This window comes from Vicugna pacos, chromosome 21 (genome assembly GCF_048564905.1).
Source record: "Vicugna pacos chromosome 21, VicPac4, whole genome shotgun sequence".
Taxonomy (NCBI): Eukaryota; Metazoa; Chordata; class Mammalia; order Artiodactyla; family Camelidae; genus Vicugna; species Vicugna pacos.
Window position 1 is genome coordinate 3,639,974 of NC_133007.1, and position 25,739 is coordinate 3,665,712.

Here is a 25,739-nt window from a genome sequence, read left to right on the forward strand (position 1 = left end):
TTCTGTTCTTTGTTCCAACTTATGGAAATATTCTTGGTCCTAGTTCTGTCACCCAGCTGTACTGGCTCTCCTCCTGGCTTTAGGGCATCCATAGACGGATTTACATTGGTGTTTCCACCCAAGTCATCAGTAACACTGAGCCCCAGGCACGCGGGCAAGGGTTAGGTGGAGACAGGAAGAAACGACTGGGTCTGAAGGCAACAGCAAGAGTCTGAATGCTGACAGCAGCAGGTCTGAAGCCAGGGGGCTTAGTGACTGTGGTGCTAAGAGTCGTTCAAGGGGGGAGAAGACATTGGATAAGTAACAGGGCGGGAGCGGGGAACTGAGCCAAATCACAACTTGGACGAGCAGGTTCAATACCAAGGACAAATCCAGAAGCTAGGGAGATTGAAAGACTACCCAAAGTTACAACAGGCTCAGGGAGAAACTGCATCTAAAGACACTAACTTGTGGACTCCAGGTGGCTCATTTCTTCCCTTCGTGTACAAGACTGTCTGTCCTTCAAAATTCCGAGGACTTTTGAGAATTAAAAATCTGATACAAGACAGCTCTCTGGCTCTTTTCTAAGGAGCTGCTCTCCTGTGGGACGTTTTTTGGGTTGACTAGGCAACCAACCACTACTAATTACCTACCTCCACTGGCATCTACTCCGTATTTCCCCCACCCCGTCCTCAAGGAGATGAGAGTTTATAAGGAAAGTTGACGGGGGGCAAGAACAGCCGAGCGAAGGGGAGGAAAGGAAGGAGGACGACTCTTTCCTGGGGCTCCCGTGTTGTATTTCTTTTCTGTCCCGGAATTTCATCAAGGATTAGTGTCAATATTACTTTTAATACATGTTAGCAATAGCAAAAACGAGAAAAAAGGCTGAGTACCAGGGAGTCTGCAGTGAGGACTCCTGCGCAGTGCTGGAGGGAAGGCAAAATGGGCTGCCCGCTTTAGTATTTTTTTAACAGCTCTATTGTGGAATGGTTCCTGTGCAGTACACTAAGTACACATATTTCAAATGTACAGTTTGATGAATGTTGATAGATGTATACACCAATGATGTCCACTTCATTGGCAGCTTCTTACAAAGTCAAACATACTTTCACCATGTAACCCAGTAATTCCATTCCTGGGTGTTTACCGAAGAGAAATGAAAGCACTTGTGCACACAAAAACCTGTATTCCCATGTCTATAGTGGGAATTATTTATTAATAACTGTCACAAACTGGACAATGACCCAAATGTGCCCCAGCTGGTGGATGGGTGCACAAGCTGTACCTCTGTGTGACAGAGTTCTACTTGACAGCAAAAAGGACAGCGCTGCTGACACGTGCAGTAGCCTGGATGAGTCTCAAAGTAATTAGGCAGAGTGGGAAAAGGGTGCCCACTGTGACATTCTGGGGAGGGAAACCTACGGGGCTAAAAGAGATCATTGGTTACCTGCAGCTGGGGGCAGGGGGAGGGACTGACTATGAGGTGGCATGTGAGGGGACTTCGCAGGGTGATGAAACTATTCTTTATCTTGAATATGGTGGCTCCTCCATGGTTTTATGAGTTGGTCAGGACTCATGAAAGGGCCCATTTCAGTTGTCTGTAAATTAGACCTCAATCAAGATGACTAAAAAATATCTTAAGTGGCCCATATTTTCAACAATCAAGAAATTAAGTCTACTATGAAACATTTACACATTAAAGCATTGCACAATTGTTTTCAACTTTGTTACACTTTTCCCCTGCCCATGAGCTTATGAACAGCCTCTTTATGTTTGCAAAATTTCTCTGTTCCTAAGTTAGAAGTCACCAACTTGTTTTTCCACTTTCTCTCGCAGCTGGGGCATGGATATGAGATGTATGTTCCACCAGTCAGAGTCACTCTTATAAAATTTTGACTCCAAAGAGTGACAAGAAGAAAGAGGTGTCCATGAAAAAAATCCATCCCACTGAGGGTCGTGGCTTGTGGCAGAGGGACATCCAGCTTTCAGAGGGGCAGTGACAAAGGGTCCCACCTCCAGAGTCAGTGGTGCAGTTAAATTCCTGAAGCATCCTGGTGCTGTAATTTAGCTGCATATTCCTCAAGCCTGGTTCTTGGGCCCTCCAAGAGATGAACATATTTACATTAATTTAAATGTTAAATTAATTAATTAAATTAGCTAGAGTGTTGTTTTGCAACCAAGAACCCGGAATGATAGGATAGTCATTAAAAATTATGTTTGCAACCAGACCCTTACCAACGTGAGCTAAGGCTACGTCCTGGATGTGGTGGTTTAGACCGTCACTGACCAATGCGTCTTGTCCCGGCAGCGACTTCCACACCATGAGCACCTGTAGGAGGTGAATGTCACCATCCCTGGCAGGAAGCTCCACAACAAGGTACAGCCTACCTCCCTCATCTAATAAAATTGATTCCGAGTCTCCATTTAGACTGCAGGACAGAGAGACAGGAGGAAGAACTGCCTTCCCCACCTGCAGGTCTCCAGACTCATAGCTGCACTGAACTGCAGAACACCAAGAGGAGCCGTTTATTTTCTGCTGAGCTGTTTTAATTTCAGTATATCAAGGTGTACCAATTTGGAGAAGAATGATTTACAAATAGCTTGCAGCAATGTGGCAAAGGCTTTGCCACAGTTTTGAGTTTTAAGGAAACTCACAAGAAGATTAAATATAAATATAAGCAAAAAAGCCCGGAAGAAAATTTGCTGAAATGGAAACGGTGGCTTGGGCTAGTGATATTTTAAATGATTCATCCTGTATCTTTCGTATCCTATACCCTTCAGCCCCCACCCTCATTCCAAAATGAAGATGTATTACTGTCAAAATCAGAAGGACAAGAATGTTTTAAAGTATCTTAAATTTGAATTTAAATTCAGCAAAAATGCCCTCGGTTTCCCTCGAATCCCGTCGTTGAGGGCTTCCCCGGGTGCGCTGACTCCCACGACTGCGAATGAGCAACAGGGACCCTCTACCCTCGGCCAAGTCAAAACTGGCCCCGACGGTGACCATTTGAGGAGCACTGTTCTGAAGGGCTCTGCTGCTGCTTTGAAGTTCTGATCCTGACCCAAAGCTTCTTCACCAGAACTCGCAAGGGGATGCCCTGGCATCTGCCAAACCACCTTGCCTGCTCTTTCTTCCCACCGCGAAGAGCCAGGCACCTGGGCGTGGCAAGAGCTGACAGGCAGCCCAGTGGGAAGTCAGGCACTCCCAGGTCTTATTTTTAGCCACATATCACTGAGGGATCCCCCAAGGGGCCTCACCTGGAAGACAATTTATTTTAGCCCATTACTGCTTGCTTGATATGCCTTAAGAAATGACAAATAGGAAAGAGGTCACACTCATTAAAGCACAACATGACACGCTATGGAAAACACAACACACGGCCATTTGAAGTCTGAAACTCCTGCTGAGTTTTAAATTTTTCATCTGAATATCCTTCGATGTGTAACCGTGTCCTTCTTGATTCTTTGAAAAATAGTGGTTTCCAGATCAAAACTACAGATGGAAACTTTCTCTCAGTGGGTAAAAAAATCACCTGAAGGTAAAGTTGCTAGGCTCCATTAAAGGGATGAGATTAAACACATGGACACAAAGCATTTTAAACACATCTCCATGAACAAGATAATCTCATAATCACTCTTTAAAATTTAGTAAACCTGTAACATTTGAAGGGACACTACTTTAAATGAAATACTTTTTCATTCCCAGTTATATAATGGTTATCACGGAAGTAGTAACTTTGTTCCACTTAATTAAAACTGGTGACCCTTTATCAACTACACACAAGAATCAATTCTTGCCATCAAGAATCTATTTTGATAAATATTAGTTTGGAATCAGCAGTGTTATAGTAAAATCCTTGAGAACAGGGATTATGCATAAATTTTATGCTTACTAACTAAGTTAGTGCTAAGATGTAACTGATGAAGTTAATTGTGACATATATAAAATTTGCTTTCTTCTCCTCTATTATTTACCTGGACCTTTAACTCCTATCCCTAGGCCTTTAGCTAGGATATGTTTTGCAAGACTTTTCTTTGTGTAGTATCACCAGTAATATGTGAGTTACCAAGTGCTAATCATCTGTCTCAGTAAACGCTACTTTGGATGCAAGTAACACAACCCTACTCAAATTAGCTTGGGCAAAAAGAAGACAGTTTATTTCATGGTTATAGAAGTTTTGCACTGCAACTAAAGAAGCCAAAATCCATCAGGAGATAATTTCTCCATCTTTTCCATCTCTGAGGCTCCATCATCATCTACCTGAAGAGTAGCTTTCTCCACTTTTCTGTACATAGAGAAGACTATGACTAACTCATAGCCCCTGAGTTTATTTATCTCCATTTCTAGGAACCAGCAAAGACTAGAATTTCTGGATCTAAATACCAAATTCCTGGGAGAGAGACTCTATGAGGCCCAGTTTAGGTCAGTTATCTACCCCTAGTCCAAATCAGCTGTTGCCAGGGAGTGAGGTGACATATAGCATATCTGGCTCAGAGTTTCCTAAATTTATTTGAACACAGAACACTATCCACTCTAGTCCCTGGCTCTGGGTAAGGGTATTGTGGGGTATACCCATTTATATCCTTCAAAACAGAATTCCTCAAGATATCAGTTTGGGATATTCTGATCTAATTTACTACTTTAATTTTAGGGGAAGACAAAATTAGACCCAAAGAGATAAATAAATTTGCTTAAATTATCAAGATAGTGGTTGAGTAAGGATGATGATTTAGGGCTGAGTAACTTGGCATGTTATACCTTCAATCCAACCTTGACACCAAGAAAAAGTGTAATGGCCACATGGGCCAAAAGTACAGACTGAATGTTGAGTATTTCTTTCCCTTCTCCTTAGCTAGTTTATAAATTAAGGTATTGTCAATAAAAAAAAAATGGGCAGAAGAACTAAATAGACATTTCTACTAAGAAGACATATAGATGGCCAATATGCACATGAAAAGATACTCAACATCATTCATAGTTAGAGAAATGTAAATCAAAACCAAAATAAGGTATCACCTTACACCAGTCAGAATGGCCAACATTAAAAATATACAAACAATAAATTCTGGAGAGGGTGTTGAGAAAGGGGAACCCTCCTACATTGTTGATGGGAACGTAAATTGGTGCAGCTACTCTGAAAAACAGTATGGAGGTTCCTTTCAAAACTAAAAATAGACTTACCGTATGATCCAGCAATCCCACTCCTGGGCATATATCTAGAAAAGACAAAAACACTAATTCAAAAAGATACATGTACCCCAATGTTCATAGCAGCACTATTTACAATAGCCAAGACTTGGGAGCAATCTAAATGTCCATTGACAGATAAATGGATAAAGAAGATGTGGTGTACACACACACACACACACACATACACACACATACACACACACACTGGAATACTGCTTGGCCATGAAAAAGAATTAAATAATGCTATTTGCAGCAACATGGATGGACCTAGAGATTATCATACTAAGTGAAGTCAATCAGACAAAGACAAATATCATATGGTATCACTTGTGTGTGGAATCTAAAATATGATACAAATGAACTTATTTATGAAACATAAACAGACTCACAGACATAGAAAATAAACTTATGGTTACCAAAGGGGAAAGGGGGAGTGGGATAAATTAGAAATTTAAGATTACTAGATACACATTACTGTATATAAAACAGATAAACAACAAGGTCCTACTATATAGCACAGGGAACTATATTCAATATCTTGTAGTAAACCATAATGGAAAAGAATATGAAAAAGAATATATATACATATGTGTGTGTGTGTATATATATATATATATATATATATATATATATAAAACACAAAAGAACTGAATTGCTATGTTCTACACCAGAAACTAACATAACATTGTAAATCAACTATACTTCAAATAAAAAATGAAAAATTTGTTAAATAAAAAAAGAAGGGTTTTTATCACAAGCAAGTCTATATTAGTTTCCTAAGGCTGCCATACCAAATTACCATAAACTTGATGGCTTAAAGTGATACATTTATTTTCTTACAGTTCTGGAAGCCAGAAGTTCTAAATCAAGGTGTCTGCCAGGCTATAGGCCCTCTGAAGGGGCAAATCCTTCCTCTCTCTTCCAGCTTCTGGTGGCTCCAGGTGTTCTTTGGCTGTGGCCACACAACTCCACTCTCTACTTCAGTCTGTACATGGCCTTCTCCTCTGTGTCTTCTCTTTTATTTCTTTTAAGGACACTTGGAATTGACTTTAGGACCCACCAAGATAATCCAGAGACCTTTAATTTAATTACATCTGCAATGCTTTAGCCAAGTAAACTCACATTCACAGGTTACAGTGATGAGGACATAGACATATGTCTTAGGGTCTACCATTCAAACACTGCAAAGGCCCTTAAAGTATCATATGGTGATTAAAAACACCAAGAATGGGGCAAGAGGAAAGGCATGAGAGGGTAATGATCTGGGATTTCTCTTCTCAAAAATGAAGGATGCAGAATTGAGAAAGAAAATGTAGTCAAATTTTAAGAAAATATAGTAGCCTTTATTTTCCAGGATGTAAAATATATTTTCTAGATGTTCTCTAATTCATTCATTCATCTAACATTGGGGCCATGTTTTTCAACCTGTCACACAACTGAAGTGTTGTTTTTTCGTTTGTTTGTTTGTTAAAAAAAAAAAAAACTTCCTGACCAAAAAATTGTTTGAAAGTATGAGAAACAATTCACATCATTTGAATTTCGCTACACCATCATAAAAAATCATTCTTTGAAGGGCTTCATGAATTTTCCCCTGGTGCTTCTCAATACTTTAGTATTTAAATCAGTCCTTTGGAAGAACCTACGGTGTCCTAGAGGACACTAATGTCAAACTGAAAATGATGTTTGAGTGCAGGCTAACTTTTTAGAGGTCAGTTCATTAGTGAGTATTTTCATCCTATAACAACTCTTGCTTTCCTCCACAAACTTCTATCTACAGCGTTCTGGAGAATGAACATTCTGATAAAAGGACGTCTATTAGCAAATGAGAATGTGTCAAGCAAGCAAGGGGAACAGGAATTGTTCTGTTTGCCTTGGGAACAGCTGAGCTGAGCTGGATGGAGGGGGCATGATTCTGCGTACAATTACTTACACAATACCTCACAGTTTTTAAATTAAATTAAATGGTAAGACTCGTATGGCAAGAAAGATTAGATTTATTTTAAGTATGCTAAAGGAGGAAGTCTTAGATGAAGTTGAAAGTACAAAGAGCCAATATTCTTTCCACTGTAAAGAAAGAGTTTGATAGTCACAACTGTCCGTAAATGGAAAGGATCATTGTACAGAGTAGAAAGACATCCGCCATTAGAAAATTTTCAACCCAAGGCCAGTGACTCTGGGATACAAGATCAGTGTCCCAGCATTGATTTAGGGTGTGAGAGAGTGTAGGCTGGAGAGGCTGTTGGTTTAAAACTTAATAACCTTTGGATTAAGACAATGTGCCACAGAATAGGTCATTTCAAGCTTGGAAAAAGAGATTGTCTATCCTCTTGCAGCTTCTAAGTCAGCACTGCTCAGTAGAAATGTGATATTAATCATAACATAATTAAAAATTTCTAGGAATCACACTAAAAAAGTAAAAAGAAACGGGTCAAATTAGTGTTCATAATACATTTTTATTTAACCTGATATATTTAAAATATTATCACTTAAACATGGAATCAATATTTAAAAATCGTTACATATTCTACATTATTTTTTCGTAACAGGTCTTTGAAATCCGGTATGTATTTACCTTAATGAACTAACCACATTTCAAGTGCTCAACAGCCACACAGGGCTACCAGCTACCACATTGAATCGCACAGTTCTAGAATTTGCTGCTAATGAAATCATGAATCAGATTTCTGGAGACAGAAAAAAATACTTCATAAATGCAGAAAAATGGTTTCTAAAATCTAGGTTTCCGGGCTCACGGGAGGAGCGGCAGTGGTGGGAAAACACTTCCGTTTAACTGGTGCGCGTTCACGCTCCCCTGGGTGACCGCATTCGCACGGCATAATTTCCCTGCTTTCCCACCAAAACCTAATACAAAGTAAATTAAATAACTTTGCAAACCACTAAGTTTTCCTATCAACTTCCAACAGGCTCCAACCTCTCCAAAAGTGAAACAGTATAGCCCTCTGGTGCCTTTATGTTAACCCTCCTATGTTTAATTCTTTTATTTTATTCTTTTATTCCAGGAGCAACTGCAATTGCTGATATTATGGTTTTTCCTGTTCACTGGCTGTGTCTCTTTTCGCCACGGGATTTAAGGACTCCCCAGGGAAGCTGCCTTGTGGTATTTCCAGCAACACATCATCTCTGTGCATCTGATGCTGATGCAAAGGGACAAGGAGAGTCATAGAGACAAGCTGGGCTACCTCTGTAACTAACATGTCCCTGAGACCAAGTCAGCATAATGATGCTTTTCCAACACCTCTCCAAGGAGATCTTATTACTTATCTACAGTACTCAGGGACTTAAGAGGTAAACGGTATACAATGAGCAAAATTAAAAGTAAAATGGGATATCCCAGAGTTAACCCATTTCAGAAATCCATGAACATATCAAAAACTCATACTTGCATCTTTGCTACAAATGTAATCATGACTGTAAAAACACCAAAGCAAGAGTTTGGCATGGACTGCCCAGTGCCTCCCAATATTTCTGCTCCTTTCTAGTTACACAGAATCTCCTAAGTTTAAGCTGGCACATGCTGCCCAGTTAGAGGCTAAAAATCTCAGCCTTCCTTGCAGCTGGATGTGACTAACTGAATAACTCCTTTCCAGTGAGATGTGGGCATAAGTGATGTCTGCACCTTCCGGGTCACATCCTTTATGGAAGAAGCTGCTTGCTGTCCTCTCTCTCCTTCCCCTCCAGGGCGGCTGGAAAGTTCATGTGATGCTGGTGAACCAGCTTGTACCACAGAGACACCACCCACCCGGGGGACAGAATAGCAACCTGAGTTCCCGAATAATTTGTGGAGAAGACTTGCCCATCAGGCCTGAATCACCCACGTGCTTCTGAACACTGCCTGGGAGAGACGCAGTGTTCTACCGTGTATAAATCGCTGTCTTTGGAATCTCTTTCTTGCAGCCCCTTGGCTTACACCATAGCTCATAAACGGGTTTAGCATCATCATCACTATCATTGGAACTGTGTTCAAAACTTTTGTCTGTTATTTTAAACCATCTTTATACTTTAGGAGATTATCTCCTTAAAAGATAAAGGGATTTTTTTTTTTTTTTTTTTAGCTTAGAAGAAAGGCTTCGGGGGAGGGTCTAGCTCAAGTGGCAGAGTGCGTGCTTAGCATGCACAAGGTCCTGGGTTCAATCCCCAGTACCGCCTCTAAAAATAAATAAACCTAATTACCTCCCTCCCAACCACCCTCCTTCAAAAAAAAAAAAGAACAAGAAAGGCTTCTATGATCACATGCTTGCCGGGGGAGGACTGTTAGTATTAAATGATACAATACAGTATTTATGAAATCTTTATCAACTTAAAAGGGTTGCAAATAAAAACCCATTGTTATTCTAGAGCTAACAATCCAGAACAGCCGTGGCTTAACAGTATTTCTGCAAACACTTTAGCCAGCTCATGTTTTTAGCGCATCTCCCAGGGAACGTAATCCAGTCGACAGGCAAATGCTTCCAGAATAATTGGTTTTTCAGGCACTGTAATATAGCAGGAGGGCCGCTGACATATACAGAGACATTATCTTTTCATCCACTGCATGGAGGGGGCTGTTTACCTGTACAAAGCTGGCGCTAGTTGTCTGGGAGACTAATCCAGTTCACCACTTAAAAGAGACTTTATAAAATGGCCTCATAAGGTGTTCACCAAGTTCTTGTGTGCTTCATTTGTTAGTGTGAAGGCAAACCTAAGTAAACCTGCCATTGGCGCACCATAAAATAAATTCTATTAATTTTTTCTTTCAGTCCTCTCAAATTATTTAATGGATGTAATTTTTCTGTCAACATTTATGAAGTATCCACTGCATACAGAACATCCCTGAAGGAACTGGCAAGTAAGATAAGGACCTCTCAGTCTTTATCTCATTTGACCTTTCTGCTGCATGGGACACTCTTGGCCACTGCCCTCCTTGAAACCTTCTCATCCTTTGACTTCTGTGATCCCTTCCACAGTTTCTGATCTTTCCTTTGTTACTCTCCTACTTCTTACATGTTGGAGATCGCCAATGGTCCTTCCTGAACCTTCTCTTTTCACCCTTCATTCTTTGCCTTTTTGGAGTCATGAACCCTTTGGAGAATGTGATGAGATACATTCTGTGCGGAGGGTCTGTTGCATATGATTTTAGGATTACATGGGCATCCTGAAGCAACTGGTGACCCCTAAATGGGTCCTTACCCCTTGGGTAAAGAACTACTTTTCTATGGCTTTTTTTAATTGAAGTATAGTCAGTTTACAATGTTGTGTCAATTTCTGGTGTACAGCACAATTTTTCAGACATACATGAATATACATATATCCATTTTCATGTTCTTTTTTCACTGTGAGCTCCGACAAGATCTTGTATATATTTCCCTGTGCTATGCAGTATAAGCTTGTTTATCAATTCTACATATACCTGTCAGTTTCTACAAATCTTGAACTCCCAGTCTGTCACTCCCTCCCTCCCCCCCGGCAACCACATTCCATGGTTTTAACTACCACCTTGGGTGCTTAAGGACGCTCAAATCTTTTATATCTAGCTGCGATCTCTCTCCCTCTTTCTCTCTCTCTCATCTCTAGACCCACACAGCCAGCTCCTCATTGCATTCCTTCACTTGGATGTTAAACTCAAGCTCATCATGTCCCAGTTGAACCTATGAGCTTATTCCTCTGTTCCCAACTACCCCTCATCTTACAGTTTCCATTTTGGTGATTGGCACCCCCCCCCAGATTGCTCAAATTATAAAGAAATAAAAGCATCAACCCAGATTACTACTTCTGGAAAAAAATGTTTGCCGAATGACTACATGAATGAAAGACAGATCAAGCAGGAAGAAGACACCAGAGAACTATCGAGAATGGTGTGATGAAGCTTATCTGCACCTGTGCACGAGGCGCTGCAGGTTGGCTTAGCTAAGCCAAGTCTCCGACCAACTTAGTACCTGTTAGGACAAGGCACTCTGCTACTGATTTCATTAAGGATTAAACTTTAACAAGACTTTCAAGGAAATGAGGAATATGGTTTGTCAGAAAACAGTACTTCAAGTGACATAAATATTATCGATTTAAACTCAATTAATCTTACCCCATGACCAAGAAATGCTAAGTTATTAATAGCTTCTCTAGGTCCTTGTTATGATACCTTCAAAGATTTCGCCACAGGTTACACATAGTAGCTATTACAAAGAATACTCAAGAAAATGGGACACTTCTTGGAGTTTAAAATCATTAAATTCAGTAGCTCAATTTTGTTAGAAGGGGAAACGTAAAAATTGAGTCAATATTTTTCAATATCAAAAAGCCCATTTGAAGATAATGTCCTGTACATCAAGGAAATTGTGTCACAGCTGGTGTTAATAATGTTTGTCATGTTTTCTACTATGAGGGCAGCACACTGAACAGTTAAGTAAGTCACAAATGTTTGTTCTACTGCTTTAAGGCAGCAGGGAACGCACTAACCCATTTGAGAAAGCTCTTTGTGAGGCCAAGCGCTGGCTGGTTGAACGCGGCCTCCAGGGCCAGACTGTGTTTGGAACCGGGCTTGGCTGCTCAGTGCCTGGGAGGCTGAGGGCCTGTTGGTGCCTTGCTTTCCTCACCTGGAAAGTGAGAATCAGAATAGTACTTACTTCACATAATTGTTAAAAGGATAAAAAAATAATGTACACACACAATGCACACCGAATGCTGTCCGAATTCATTAGACCCTAGCCATCATTTTCTTAACAACCCTAATGAGAAGAAAGGGGAGTCAGAATCATGTATTAGATTAGGAAAGAACGAAATATTCTTCTTTAGAACATATGATACAGACAACGCCTCTCCTGTCCTCCCAGCTTGAGGCCCTCCCATGACCCCCACCTTGACCATGACACCACGAACGACTCGTGCGTGTTTTTAAGATGTCGGTACGAGGGGGGTGGATATAGCTCAGCGGTAGATCTCGTGCTTAGCACGCACGCGATCCTGCGTTCAATCCCCAGTACCTCCATTGGGAAAAAAAAGATGTAGGTACAAGTTGAAACCCATTTTATTATAAATCAAATAGGTGTAAATTCCACCCAAATCATGTTGTATCCTTTTTAGCATTCCCTATTCAAAAGACTTACTCCCTTCCCAGAGCAAGGTAACATATTTTCCTGTGTCATTGTTTGCTTCCCCCATCCTCTCCACCCTTCACCCCAAAAAGTTTCCTAGAATTTAAAGAAAGAGACTGGATCTAACAAAATCCAAGGCACAACGCAAAGAATTAATGAGAGAATTCCAGGTTGTCTACTTGGCCTTGCTGGCCTCCTCCAATGCTCTCAGTCTGCCGTTGCTGCCAGTCACCGCTGGGAGCCCACTGCTGGCAAGACTTCATGCAACGTCAGAGGTGATAAGAGACTGTGGCTGCAACTTAACTTTAGTGGAGAAGCTACCAAAAATAGTCCACTTCAGAGAGGGGGGCCCTGAGAAACAACGAAAGCCTCTGAGAGTCAACCCAGTCATGGGATGGCAAGTGACAGAAGGCCACTCTGCCTCACACAAGAGCGTTCTCCGTTCTGGAGGCCTGCTCACCCCGGGGCCACATGGCAATGTGTCAGTGCCACGGGGAGCCCACAGATGAGCAGAGGCCAGCGCTTCTCAACCCACAGATGTGCACAGGCAGCCGTGTTCAGCTCTGCAGGGAAAGGCCACAGCAGAGAAAAGGGATTTTAGTATCGTCTTTGAGGAAATTTTCAAGGAACCCTAGAGAAGTGCTTTCTAGTTCCCACAGTTGACTGGTGAATCCAACTCTGTTCCAGAGGTGTGTGTGTGTGTGTGTGTGTGTGTGGTTTTTGTTTTTGTTTTTTTCCTGAGGTGTAACTGACACATCACCTTATATGAGTTTCAGGTGACAACGTAACACTTCGATATTTGTGTAGATTGCAAAATGATCACCACAATAAATCAAGTTAACACCTGTCACCACACAGTGACAAAATGATTTTTCCTTGTGATGAGAACTTTTAAGATCTACTCTCTCAGCGACTCTCAAATATGAAATACACATTATTAACTATAGTCACTGTGTTTTACGTTACATTCCCAAGATAGTTACTTTATAACTAGAAGTTTGTAACCAAAGGTATGATTTTTATATTATGCCTCAAGTGGTAAAAATTGGGTGCAATTTTTTTCCCTTTTAGTAAAGATAAATGGAAATGGACAAAACAGACACCAAATGTAGTCAATATGAATGTTCCTGGGCAAACATGTTTGAAAATATAGCTTAATTTCAATAATGGTCTTATTCCTCTTCCTATGATTTTCATCACATTTTATAATCAGTTACTTTAGTCTGTCCAATCTCTTGGTGGCTCATTATTACAAGTTTCTGAATAAAGGAAGAGACTTGTAGTTTCTGTTAGCAGGATTTTCTTTGCTTGAATTTGTGCTACCTAATTATACCATTTTTTCTCCCTTTTACTCAAAATAGTGTGATGGGGAATGGGGCAAGACGCAGCCAGGCGAGGGGCTCTTGCTGAGGTGTGTTCCTATGTCTGAGGAAATCTAACATACTTGGGGAATGGAGCTCCTTGGACTTCGGAGGCAACGTAGGATAGTCTGGATGATCATATAATCCACTGTTTAAATTGGGACATCTTTGAAAATGAAAGGGGGTGCTAATCAGGTAGAATAACAGGACAATGATGTAAATCAAGACTGTCACAGGCACACTGGAATTTACGGTCATCCTAATGTGGTAGAAATGGTCTGGACTTATATCCAGATCTTGACTGTACCATTGACTGTACTGCTTTTGGCCTGTTCAAAGTGATATAACCTCTCTAAACTTCATTTCCTACATCTGTAAAACAAGAATAATTCTCACGTTAGGGGAGGGGGGATGTACCGAGCAGAGTATATATCCTTTGTAAACATTAGCTTGATAATGTCTGCATACTTACTTTAAACTTCTTCAATGCCGACAGCATGATTCTATGAATGGATTAGGTTAAGTTACACTTGAGGTGCAGTCAGTTGCCCCATCACAAATTCCCACTCCAGGAAGGCAGCTAGTGATCTCATCAGGAAGACTCCCTAACAGAGGTCAGTCCTACAAGTACATTTCTCCATCTTGTCTCGATTGAGACCAATGATCATTCTATTTAATATAACAAATGTTAAAATCAAATTTTCATTGTTGAAACAGTCGTCATACTGGGTGTTAGAAATAGTCTCTCTCCACAAATGACCAATGCTGGAGAGGCTGTGGAGAAAAGGGAACCCTCCTTCACTGCTGGTGGGAATGCAGTTTGGTGCAGCCACTGTGGAAAACAGTATGGAGAGTCCTCAAAAGACTAGGAATAGACTTACCCTATGACCCAGGAATCCCGCTCTTGGGCATAGATCCAGAAGGAACCCTACTTTAGGATGACACCTGCACCCCAGTGTTCATAGCAGCATTATTTACAATAGCCAAGACATGGAAACAGCCTAAATGTCCATTGACAGGTGACTGGATAAAGATGTGGTATATTTATGCAAGGGAATACTATTCATCCATAAAAATGACAACATAACACCATTTGCAGCAACATGGATGTCCCTGGAGAATGTCATTCTAAGTGAAGTAAGCCAGAAAGAGAAAGAAAAATACCACATGATATCATTCACATGTGGAATCTAAAAAAAATAAACTTAAATATAAAACAGAAACAGACTCACATACATAGAATACAAACTTGTGGTTGCCAGGGGGAAAGGGGGTGGGAAGGGATAGACTGGGAGTTCGAGATTTGTAGATACTGACAGGTATATATGGAATAGATAAACAAGTTTATACTATATAGCACAGGGAAATATATTCAAGATCTTGTAGTAGCTCACGGTGAAAAAGGATATGAAAATATATGTATATTCATGTATGACTGAAAAACTGTGCTGTACACCAGAAATTGACATATTGTAAACTGACTATAACTCAAGTAACTAACTAACTAAACAGATAGATAGATAGTCTGTCATTGATACAGTGAGTGACTTCAGGATATGCGGACTGGCTGAAATATTTTAGAGGTACTCCCACCCTTGCATGAACAAGTTGTAAGAAACTGGACCCTCAGAAATAGTGTGTGGGCTGAAGGACTTCCAGTTGGCTGATGCTTACCATAAAAGCGGCAGAATCCTGGCTCTGGAATATTGTTCATATGCCTCCAGTGACTCCTTCATGCAAGGTCATGATTGCAGAACCCAAGAGGGCCAAGACCTGGCACTACGTCAGACTCACATAACAGGTGGTGTATGTTACCTTGTCGCTGCTTGCTAACAGATGTCTGTATGACATAAATTGGCCTAAGATTCGGTTTAGTTACAAACTGATTATGAGGTTCTTGGAGAATATTTAATTTTCATCCCAATTCCTATATTTTGGCTACTAATAACCAAGAAGAAGCCAGAAGTTTTGCATAACTGAACTGTCTGCAAGTTATTTCCCCCTTCTTAACCACTAACGTGATGCCACATCTGGAACGTTGGTCCACCTCTGTTGGCCACAGGGAATGAAAAAACCAAAGGAGAAATCGAGTCTTAGAGAAACTGACTTGCATAGAATGGTGACTGACAGATCCAGGTCTGGGACTCAAGTCATGTGATTTGAAGTTCAATGCTCAGCAGTGGGCACAAAGAAAATATGTGTGTGTGTGTGCACGCGCGTGTGTGCTCACACACACACCCTCCCCGTATCAGATGAAGAGGAGGATTAGGAAGGAAAAGGAAGTGACGTGAGGGGACATGGCAAAAAAACAGAAAAACATTAGACATTAGAGTGCAGTGTCCTGGGAACCCAAAGAGGGTGCTAAAATTGAGTGTAAGCCCCCAAAGAAGGGCTAGGAAAGCTCTGGAGATGATATTTGCTCAAGTTAGTTCTATAAATAATGTCAAAATCCATTCATCTTTAGCAGTGGACTAAGAATAGTACCTTTGCAGTCCTGAATCCTACTCTCAAAATAGCAGCTTTTCCTTTGTCCCCCATAATAATGAGAATATCCATAGCTATTGATTATTGAGCTCTTCCAAACTGTGCTAAATGTTTTACACATTTCATCTTATCTTCACAATGCCCCTACAATGAAGCTATTACAACAATTTGACAGTTGTTTAATCTTCCTAAAACACACTGAGGAAGGTACTATGATCCCCATTTTACAGATGAGGAAACTGAGGCACAGAAAATTCAGTTATTTGCTTAAGATAAAGGAGCTACTAAGCAGAGCTGCCTCAGAGGCACTGCACTCGTGGCCATTTGCTACCTATGCAAGCTGGGCAGAATGTAGTTGAACGGTGCTGGCTTAGAAACCTGTGGCCAGACTAAAATGCGAAATAGAAACTATGCTGGTAGTGCAAAGTGTGGATTTAGGAGAGGGGCCAGAGGCACAATGCACTTGCCTGTGAAGAGCCGCGTGGCTTGGCGCTGTTTCTGATAACGTGAAGTAAATGAAAAATGATTACCAAGTGAGAGATCTAACCACAAGCTTCATATTAAACATGATGCAAGAGCAAAATCTCTTGCCTGAGAGATGGCGCAGGTGTCGCTGAGAGAAGTGAGCCTATAATCTGAAGCTGAAATGATTTTGAAGATTTCGGCTCCTGATTGAGAGGTGGAAAAAGCCCCGGGGACATTTCGGGGAGTGGGGGGTAGTGAATCATTCAAATTCCTCATCCTCTTTCTTGGGGTTTGGAGACCTCAGTCAGAGAGCCAAGCACAGTGCCAGTTCACAACGTTCACGGAGCCCCTTCCGCACGAAGCGCTCCGTGGGGCCTCATAGTCTCTAGCTGTGACCTTAGGCTGAGCACTGTCTTTATTTAATGTTTGCAAGACTGGGGTCTCAGGGAGAAGAGTGTTCTGCAAATTCCGCACATGGTCAAATAATAGGAAAAGCCATTTGAAGAATGACGAAATCACCCCTCCCAAGTTCTACAGTAGAGTTTTAGGAGTAATTAGACCTGTCTTACTAAAGAATTCAAGTCATTTAAGGGGCAGCTGCTGCGGGACGGTCAGTCTCACATAGCTGGCCGAAGCCTCCGGGACGATTTCTGAGCCACAACATTAAAGCGGAGACTCTCCCGTGTTTGTGAGTCCATATGATTCCAAGCAGGGCGATTACCCCTCCCTGCCTCCTGATTCATCCAGGCAAGAAAGTTAAGAGCACGCCAGGTGAGCATGCATATTTACATAAGCTGCAAGGCTGCGCAAACACACTCTTACCCGGGTAAAGGGCATTTTATAAATGGTTCTTATTTCTTACCATTTTTAACGGGTTTATGCATCTAAAATCTCTTCCACATTCTTTAAAAGTCCTTAATCTTATTCTTAACGCTTTCCACCAGTGTTTCGCCCCCTGTATAACACACCAAGGTCTCCCTTGTTTAACGCCTACATCATTTTTATCACTAAGTGTACAAGTTCTAAAATGATATATGTAGGTTTTGAAATGATGAAAGTAAGTTTTTCCTAGTGTCCACAAATTGCCAACTAGCTAAGAATTTCTATTATTTCTATTAAGAGGTTTCAAATGGGCTTCTTTTCTGAAATGCACTTTTTGAGTGTATTTTTCCTTCACTTGCACGGGCTCCACCTTGGATATGTTAAGTCGCAATACGTTTTAGGCCACTCAAGCTTTTATTCTTATGTTTTAGAGATTAGTGAAAAGTGGACTCAACCACTGGCTAGAAATTGGATTTCAGTAAGGGAGAAAAAGACGCTTATTGTTTAGCAAGTCAACAAAGATTACGTTCTGTGTTCTATTATATACTTTTCAAATGCAGTTTTAGTTTGAAAACAAATTAAGAGAGACCAAAAAAAAAAAAAAAACCAAACTCTAAGAAATGCTACATATTAAAAGCCAGGACTTGAGAACATTGTTTCTCAATGATAGTTACTCGTCGATTTTGACACCTTATAAAGGCTTGCAACAACAGGAAGGTAAAGAAAACTGAGTTACTGCCAATAATTCACTACACGTAATTGACTTGAGCACATTTCAGTGTAACTGAAGGTCACTGGCTATTTTTCTACTTTCTTTCTTCCTAGTTTTCAGAGACTGAATGATTGGTGTTGACCTTTACCTTCCCATGTTCTCTGTGCCAGAGCCAAGAATAATTCATAGGTATTATTTATTTAGCTAACCGCATCATGAAAGCTGCCAAAGAGGATCCAGGATGGAACCAATATAGGTCTGTAAAAAAGATACAGTGCTGTACAGAAACGACCTCATGTGTTTTCACAGCCTCCATGTAAGTAGATAAAAACCATATTATTCCCACTTTATAGAGGCAGAAACTGAAGGAATAATTAAACAAGTACATCCAAAGCTGACTGAGTACGTGTAACAGGAGAGGCACAGGGCTGAGTTTGGGAACATACAAATAAGCTGAAGTCAGTACCCTCCAAGCAGTCCCAGTCTAGTGGGCATGGCTGACTGTGACAAACACGATAATAAAGACAAAGAATACAATGGGAGGGTGCATCTAATGATTGGAAGGTTTTGGAAGGAATTTGTGGAAGTGCAATCTGAGACTTAATGGGCAGTGAGTATTTTACAGACAAAATGGTGGGGCAGCAGAGGGAACAGTCAGGGCAAAGGCATAGGAAGGATATACCAGGAGAATCTGTTAGTTTTCTCAGGATTCGAATTCAGGACAGGGGTAGAAGGGAGATACCACCTTCAGAGGGTTTGTAGAGATCCTCCTTGAATGCCACCTGTGGTAGTGATATGGAGAACAGTTAGGGTGGCGGGGAAGTAATTTAGGAGGCCATTGTGATGGTTCAGGAAGGAGGTAATGGAGGCTTGAAATGAGCAGAGAGAAAGGTAGTGACAGCAGAAATAGAGTCTATATAATTAGCAAGTGATTGGGCAGAGACATGAAGGAGGCCCAGCTGAAGATGATTCTGACATCAGTGAACACATTACATTTGAGCTACCCTTGGGCCAGACAAAAGGGAATTTCTATCAGGGAGGTGGAAATGTGGTCTAGAAATCAGGACAAAGATCGAGTTAGGAATCAACCACAGGGTATGATGGTTGGATCCATGTGAATGGAAGAAATCACCAAGAAACTGCAATTACAAAGACAAAACCGACAAAAAGAAAACCGGAAAATGCAGGAAACACCTGCATTTAGGACAGAGTAAAGAGGGGGAATGAAGGCAGAGGAGTCACTGGTGTCACCTGAACAGTCAGTCTGAGAGGGAAGCGGATGATGCAAGGTGACAGAAATCAAGGAAGAAAACTTCCCAGAAAGACAGCTAAGCTGCTGAGGGGACGAGTAAGCGACTTTATGTGGTTAGAGGGGTCACATCCGAGCTCCTAAACTCTGCACCTACCTACTGAATTATCACACAAGAAAAGCAATGTGGTTTTTCAGGAGAAACCTACTTCTCATTTTACCAATGGTTAACGTGGGACTCGGTCATCAAAATAAATCGCAAGTTCCAATCTCTACTAATGTTTCTTTGCAGCTCACGCTACTTTCCTCACACTGAGTTTTCAGGTAACTGCTGTTAATCAAGCAAGAGGCTTCCCGTGCCCTCCTTCACCCTTATAGTTTACACGCAAGGGCTTTCGAGTCACGGAGGCTAGCTGGACTCTAACCCAGCAGTGTGACCTAACTTCCCTAGTTCGGTTTCCTCGTTTGCAAAACGGAGGTGGCGGCACTTACCTATTAGAGTTGACAAGAGTGCATGAGAGAATGCAAGTAGAACTCTCCGCACAGTGCCGTCAAAGGCTCAATTCATTTTTGCTGTTAATGTTTGTAATATTCCTAAGGGCAGAGGACTACACCGATAGAGTAATTAGGGACTCCTGTTCCCTAAGGCGAGCTGCACTGACCTGAGGCTGTGTGAGCCTCAGGGAAACGTATTCGCACGAAGGCGGATAAAGAGCTGGCAGGTTCCCTCGGACTCAGCAGCCCACGGAGGGTGGGCTGGCTGCAGGGCGGCAGGGGAAGCGCCTCCGCAGGTATCACCCGCGGCCCTCGAAGGACCACACATCCCAGCGTGCAGCGCGCCCACCCGGGGTGGAAATTTAGCGGGGGAGGAAGCAGTGCACGCTGGGACTGGTAGTTCTCGGGTCTCTAGTTTAGGGGCCGCAGGACGGCCGAGGCGAGAGGTCCCTCCCCAGTCCCGCCTTTTGTCCACGTCTCACTTCCCCCGGCCAATGCCCTCTCCTATCCCCGGAGCCAGCCCTTCTCCCACCCGGTCCCCATTGGCCCCTAGGCTCAGCGTCTCGGGCCCTACCCGGAAGTAGCGTTGGGGGAGGCGGTTTCCCAGACTACGACACCGGAAGGCTGGGGGCGGCGCTCCGGGCTGCTGAGGGCGGAGGGCGGTGGCAGCGCTGGCGCCGGGGACCGGCTCGGTGGCTTCGGGAAACAGTTCGGCGACGGCGGCCGCTCGCGTTCCTCCGCATCCCGCCCTCAGCACGGCTCGCAGCCCCTGTGCCACCGGCGTCCGGCGATGTGTCCCACCGGCCGGGCGTAGCAGCTGCGCGTGCGCGGAAGCTCGGGGCCATGAGCGCAGCCGGCGGCGGCCGGGGCTGTGGGTCCCCGGTCCCCCAGCGAGCGCCATGGAGCCTGGTGGCGGCGACGGCCGCGTTCTGCCTGGTGTCGGCCACGTCCCTGTGGACGGCGGGCGCCGCGCCCATGAGCAGGGAGGAGAAGCAGAAGCTTGGGTAAGGGTGCTGGGCAGCCGGGGGTGGGTTTCCTCGTGAGGCTGACCACGGCGCGGCGAGGTGCCTGTCATCGCGCAGTCGCCTCTCCTGTCGCGATTGGGACGGCTGTTGCCTTGAGAGGACCCTGGCGGGCGGACAGGGGCGGGGACGGCGCGGGCGGCCGCCCGCGATGCGACCTCGGGGCGCTGTCGGGGGGTCGCCCGGGCCGTCGGTGACATGTGCAGGCTCCTGGAGGCCAGGCGCGGCGTGTCAGCGCAGCTGCCATGTCAGTGGCCCGTGGAGGGGGCCGCGACCCGTGTCGCTGCGCGCGCGAGTCCTGCGCGTGTCTTTCATTAGGGACGTGGCTGGATCTCTCCCACAAGTGAGCTCCCAGCTGGGAAAACGTTGCTGATCTCACAGTGGTTAAGGAAATCATGTTTACACCTGTTACGGAAAAGGGGGCGTTCGTTGGAACTTGAACTTTGCACGTTTTGCCATTTCCTTGCAGCATTTTCTTGGGCTGCGTTTTCATAATAGGACAAAATTTGGTGGTAGTATTCAAAAGTCCCAATTAAATATACCTATTTGCTTTACTCAAAGTAGTTTTATCAGTCTTGAAAGTTGTACAATCTTTAGTTATATGTACAGCATTTGCACACACAGAGTCAATATTCCTAATATACACCAGGGTCCCTCACATGAATAGGAAACCAGCCAAGAACCATAGAAAATGGGCAAAGCGTGTGAAGAGTTAATTCACGCAAGAGGAAATGCAAATAAGTCAGTAAACAAGAAAAGTTACTCAGCCTCATAAATGTGAGAGATGCATGTGAAAGCGACGAAATAGCTGCTTTTTAGCCATCAGATTAGTAAACAGAAAGCACAGTACCTGGGTAGAGTACTGGATGGTTGGGGTGTGAGAAGAATCTTGGTAGGAGTGTAAATTGCTGTAGCTTACTTGATGGTATCTCCTAAAATTTAAATGGTATGTATTTTTTGATTCATTAATCCCATCTTAGGGAATCCAGGCTACAGAAATTAAAAGCACTGTTAGAGTAGAGATAGCTGTACAAGGATGTGCATTTTGAAAGAATGGAACTGTTCCTTGGAACATCCATATTATAGAATAATATTCAGACATTAAGGATGAGGTGGGTCGTTGGAAGGATACGCAGAATATTCCCAAGACAAAAAAAAAAAAGATACAAGTTGTGGAACAATATCTATAGTACCATCTAAGTGAAAAAAAATTGTGCTCAGAGAAACATGGAAAGATGACTGCCTCCTGGAGTTAGGGTGGAGATGAGGTGGAACCATTAAATTTTATTTTATGTACAGACTTCTATATTGTTTAAATTGTTGCAAGAGACTTGTGTTAGTTTTTCAGTAAAATAGGAGGAAAGATGCTTATTGGAAGAAATAAAGTATCAGCTATCAAAAAATTACCAATGAACTCTAATAAGTATCTTAAATTTTCTCTGTTTATGAATTTAATGTATCATCACTGCTTTACTGACTATCCTACTCTGTGTCAGACACTTTGTATATACTGTGTATGTAATCCTCAATTTATTAATGCGGTGGATGTGATCCCCATTTTGCAGATGAGGAAACTGAGACTCAAGGTTGACTTGTTCAGAATCACAGAGCTAGTAAATGGTGGAGCCAGTATTCAAACCCAGTTCTGTATGACTTCAGAGCCTGTGATTGCTCCACTATGCTGTACTTCCACAAGACCTGGAAAGAGAAACTCAAGTCTGTTAAGGACAGCACGAATTTTTATCTGACCACTTTCTCCCTTTCTTTCATTAACAATTTTTATTTGAAGAAAAGTTGTTGGATTTTTTTTGACCAAAATTAGTTTTTAACTGGAAAAGTCTAACATAATTCACTTGAGATTTCAGCTCAAATTTTGAGATCATCAGAGTGAAGTTACAGTTATTTCGGCTTGTTAATTTAGATTGTCTGACTCTAGGGTAAGGGTAGAATAAAAGTCCAGAGCTACGAACCACACATGTACAATTGCTTGACTGCTCTCCAGTCTGGGAATTTTCACTAAGCTGAACTCTAATTCATTAGGTTTACCTGTACAGTTTTTTTGAAACCCAAAAAATGATTTATGATAAACAGCAGAAAATGTCCCATCCCTTTCCCTCCCCCTCCCCCTCCCCCCAGGCTAAACTGATGATAAAGACTGGAGCTGCTCAGTACCTTACCGTTCACAGTTTATGGAGTTACTTCCCTAGTCATATGTGGTCTTACCCTTCCTGGAATTCATTTTTTTGTTTTTGTGTTTTAAATGTTAAGGCAGTTGGTGTTTTTACTTGAAAAATGAAGTATGAAACAGTCCCAGTTTCTGTGGCGTGTTGGGGCAAGCAATGTAACTTCAGAGAAAGCTGACTTAAAGAAATTATTTAAAATGAAGAGACGCAATTTTTGAACTGTGGCTCTCATTTCTGATACATTTTTATCCAGTTGTTGAATAGATATAGAACCTTATAGAAAAAATTTTAAGTTTAATATAGTAATTATTCTACTATTCTGTTTTTAAATATGACTTTGTTAGGACTTCTATGTGTAATTAAGAGAGCGAGAGAGTGCAGCTGGGTATTAAATAGCTCCAATTTGAAGTGTGTGTTGTAAAATTTGATGATCATGAGCTGTATAAATGTAAGGATTGAAAAATAATGTGTCCGTATTTGCAATCATGAGTTACTCATTTTAGCCTTGAAATTTTAATGTTTGCAAAGTTGGGTTAACAAATTAAAGCCTTTGTTATCTGTTACACACATGTCTAGGCCCTACAGTTACCAGTTATAGGAATTTACTTCTTGGCAATAATTTTGGTTTATTTATTTTATTTTATCATATTTTATTTAAAGTAGAGGTACTGGGGATTGAACCCAGGACCCCGTTCATGCTAAGCACACAGTCTACCACTGAGCTATACTCTCCCTCAGGAGGTAGGTAGGTTTATTTATCTTAAATTTTTTTTTTTAAATAGAGGAATAATTTTGTATTCTGTTTCAGGGGAAGGGAAAAAGAATTTCCATATTCCATTTATTGACCTTTAGTGTTTGAAGGGAAATTATAACTCCTTTTTTGTTGGTTTACTAGCTAATCTGAGAGTTCTTTATCATCTGCAATATAATGAAGAAATGTCTAGAAGGATTCTTTGAGATACTCTGTAATTTTCTGAGACAACTTGACCCATACATAGTCTATCACACATATAAGCACGTAAAGAATTAGTGTTTTAGCGAAGTGATTTAGCACCTTGCTTTTGATGATTAGGTGTTTTAAAATGGTTGTTTTCATAAAAAGTTGTCAGGACTTATTCAGTTCCCAAGTTTGAGTGTACTTGGTTTTGATGATCAGTATAGCCAGCATCTGGACATTAGCCCTTTTCTGTCTGCCAGCTTTATTAGTACCAGTATTTCATCATCCATGATTACAATTTTTAAAATGAGAACTGCAGTATAACAAGAGGATAAAGATATAGCCAACCATTTTCTTTAATGCCTTCTTCAGTTCTTGCCATTAGTGATTGGAACTTTGGAAAATTAGTAAGAATTAATGAAAGATTATGGAAACTTTACTGTTTCGCTAATTTTCGAGAGACTTGGCCTTATCTGGCCATGATATTAACTTTTGTAGTTTTTCCTGTAACTCTCAAGCCCAAATTTTAGGGTATTTAATTGAAAGACTGATTCCTTTGTTCCCAGCCTTTCAGATTTTGACTTGGTAAATCTGGTATGGGAATCAGAAATCTCCATTTTAAACAGACATCTTGGGGATTTTGAGAAACAGAGTTAGCCAAAACACGCAGATCTGTTTTTGAGGATTACTTTTCTCATTTTAGAGATGAATATTGTGTATTTAACTTTGGACAGTTTTTTAAAGAAGCAAAAAGTACATCATAAAATCATAAAATGTATCTTTTGAAGATATGACAAACATATTAACAAGTAAGTGTTAAACTAGGTATTAATGATTCAGTTTAAGGGGAAAGGCAGGGGCTTGATAGAGTATTGTTGTTTCATAGCAGTGCACACACTCACCCCTCTCTTCTGGTAGAATGTCTACTATAAACAACCAGATGGCAGCAATAATTATTTCTTTGGGGACTCTTTTGCAGTATTTTCCCCTTTCAAGACATTTATGGTAAATAATTTCTTAAGAAGTAGTTGTTTTTCACCATCACATTTCCTTCTTTCTGCATGGCATGCATCATTCAACAGTTTCCTTAGGAAAAATAGTGAGATGAATATTACATAAACTGCTAGAATGGTAAAGCTTTGGGCCAGCGCTGTGTGCGACTCATGAGAGCTTGTCTACTGCCACTGGTGTATTTCCTGACTCTGTTTATGTCCCTTTCTAACTAAAAATTTCTTTTGTTTATTATTGGTATATGTTTATGAAGGAGCATTAACTTTTTGAAAGACAATAAATAGAATGTACGTAACTTTTTTTTTTCCATTTCTGCTCTTTTAAAATTAGGAATCAAGTACTGGAAATGTTTGATCATGCTTATGGTAATTATATGGTAAGTAGAAATCTTATCTTTATATATCACCAATGTGAGTTGTTTATTATGTGAGCATAGTCAATTGGGAATTTTAAAACCTAAATTAATAGCATATTTTTTTAAAGGAAGTTTTAAAAAACAATGCAAACAGTATTCCTGATAGTGGTTCTTAGAGAAACAGTTTATTGAATAGGTAAGAATAAATTGAATTAAATTATGAACCTTTGTATTTAAATAATTTCCTTTGATGCTGTCAACAATGTTTATTAAATACTTTATCTAGTTAGATATTGTGGATATAAATATGAATAAGATGTTATCTCTGGCCTTAAGGGAAATGATTCTCTTAACTAAAAAAAAAAAAACCCTATTTACAGCATTAGTT

General features: G+C 41.3%; 1 protein-coding gene and 1 long non-coding RNA gene across 5 annotated transcripts in view; one reads left to right on the forward strand and one right to left on the reverse strand.

Moving 5' to 3' along the window:
* Nucleotides 1–1,159: 1,159 nt before the first annotated feature.
* Nucleotides 1,160–20,530, reverse strand: LOC116284889 (uncharacterized). Of its 2 annotated transcripts, none has more exons than XR_012062646.1 (3): nt 20,418–20,530; nt 5,162–5,196; nt 1,160–2,078 (listed from the first exon to the last, which is right to left on the reverse strand). It is a non-coding gene; the product is annotated as an uncharacterized lncRNA (long non-coding RNA). The 2 variants fall into 2 exon arrangements; XR_012062645.1 differs by lacking the exon at nt 20,418–20,530 and adding an exon at nt 19,841–20,144.
* EDEM3 (ER degradation enhancing alpha-mannosidase like protein 3) overlaps nt 20,477–25,739 on the forward strand; it is a 61,205-nt gene continuing 55,942 nt past the window's right edge. Inside the window, exons 1-2 of one of the 3 annotated variants that reach the window (XM_072945937.1) lie at nt 20,477–20,847; nt 25,327–25,372. In XM_072945937.1, coding sequence (XP_072802038.1) covers nt 20,687–20,847; nt 25,327–25,372 — 207 coding nt within the window. In that variant the 5' untranslated portion in view covers nt 20,477–20,686. The remainder of the gene's footprint in view (nt 20,848–25,326; nt 25,373–25,739) is intronic. The other 2 variants (XM_072945938.1, XM_072945939.1) reach the window with 2 other exon arrangements.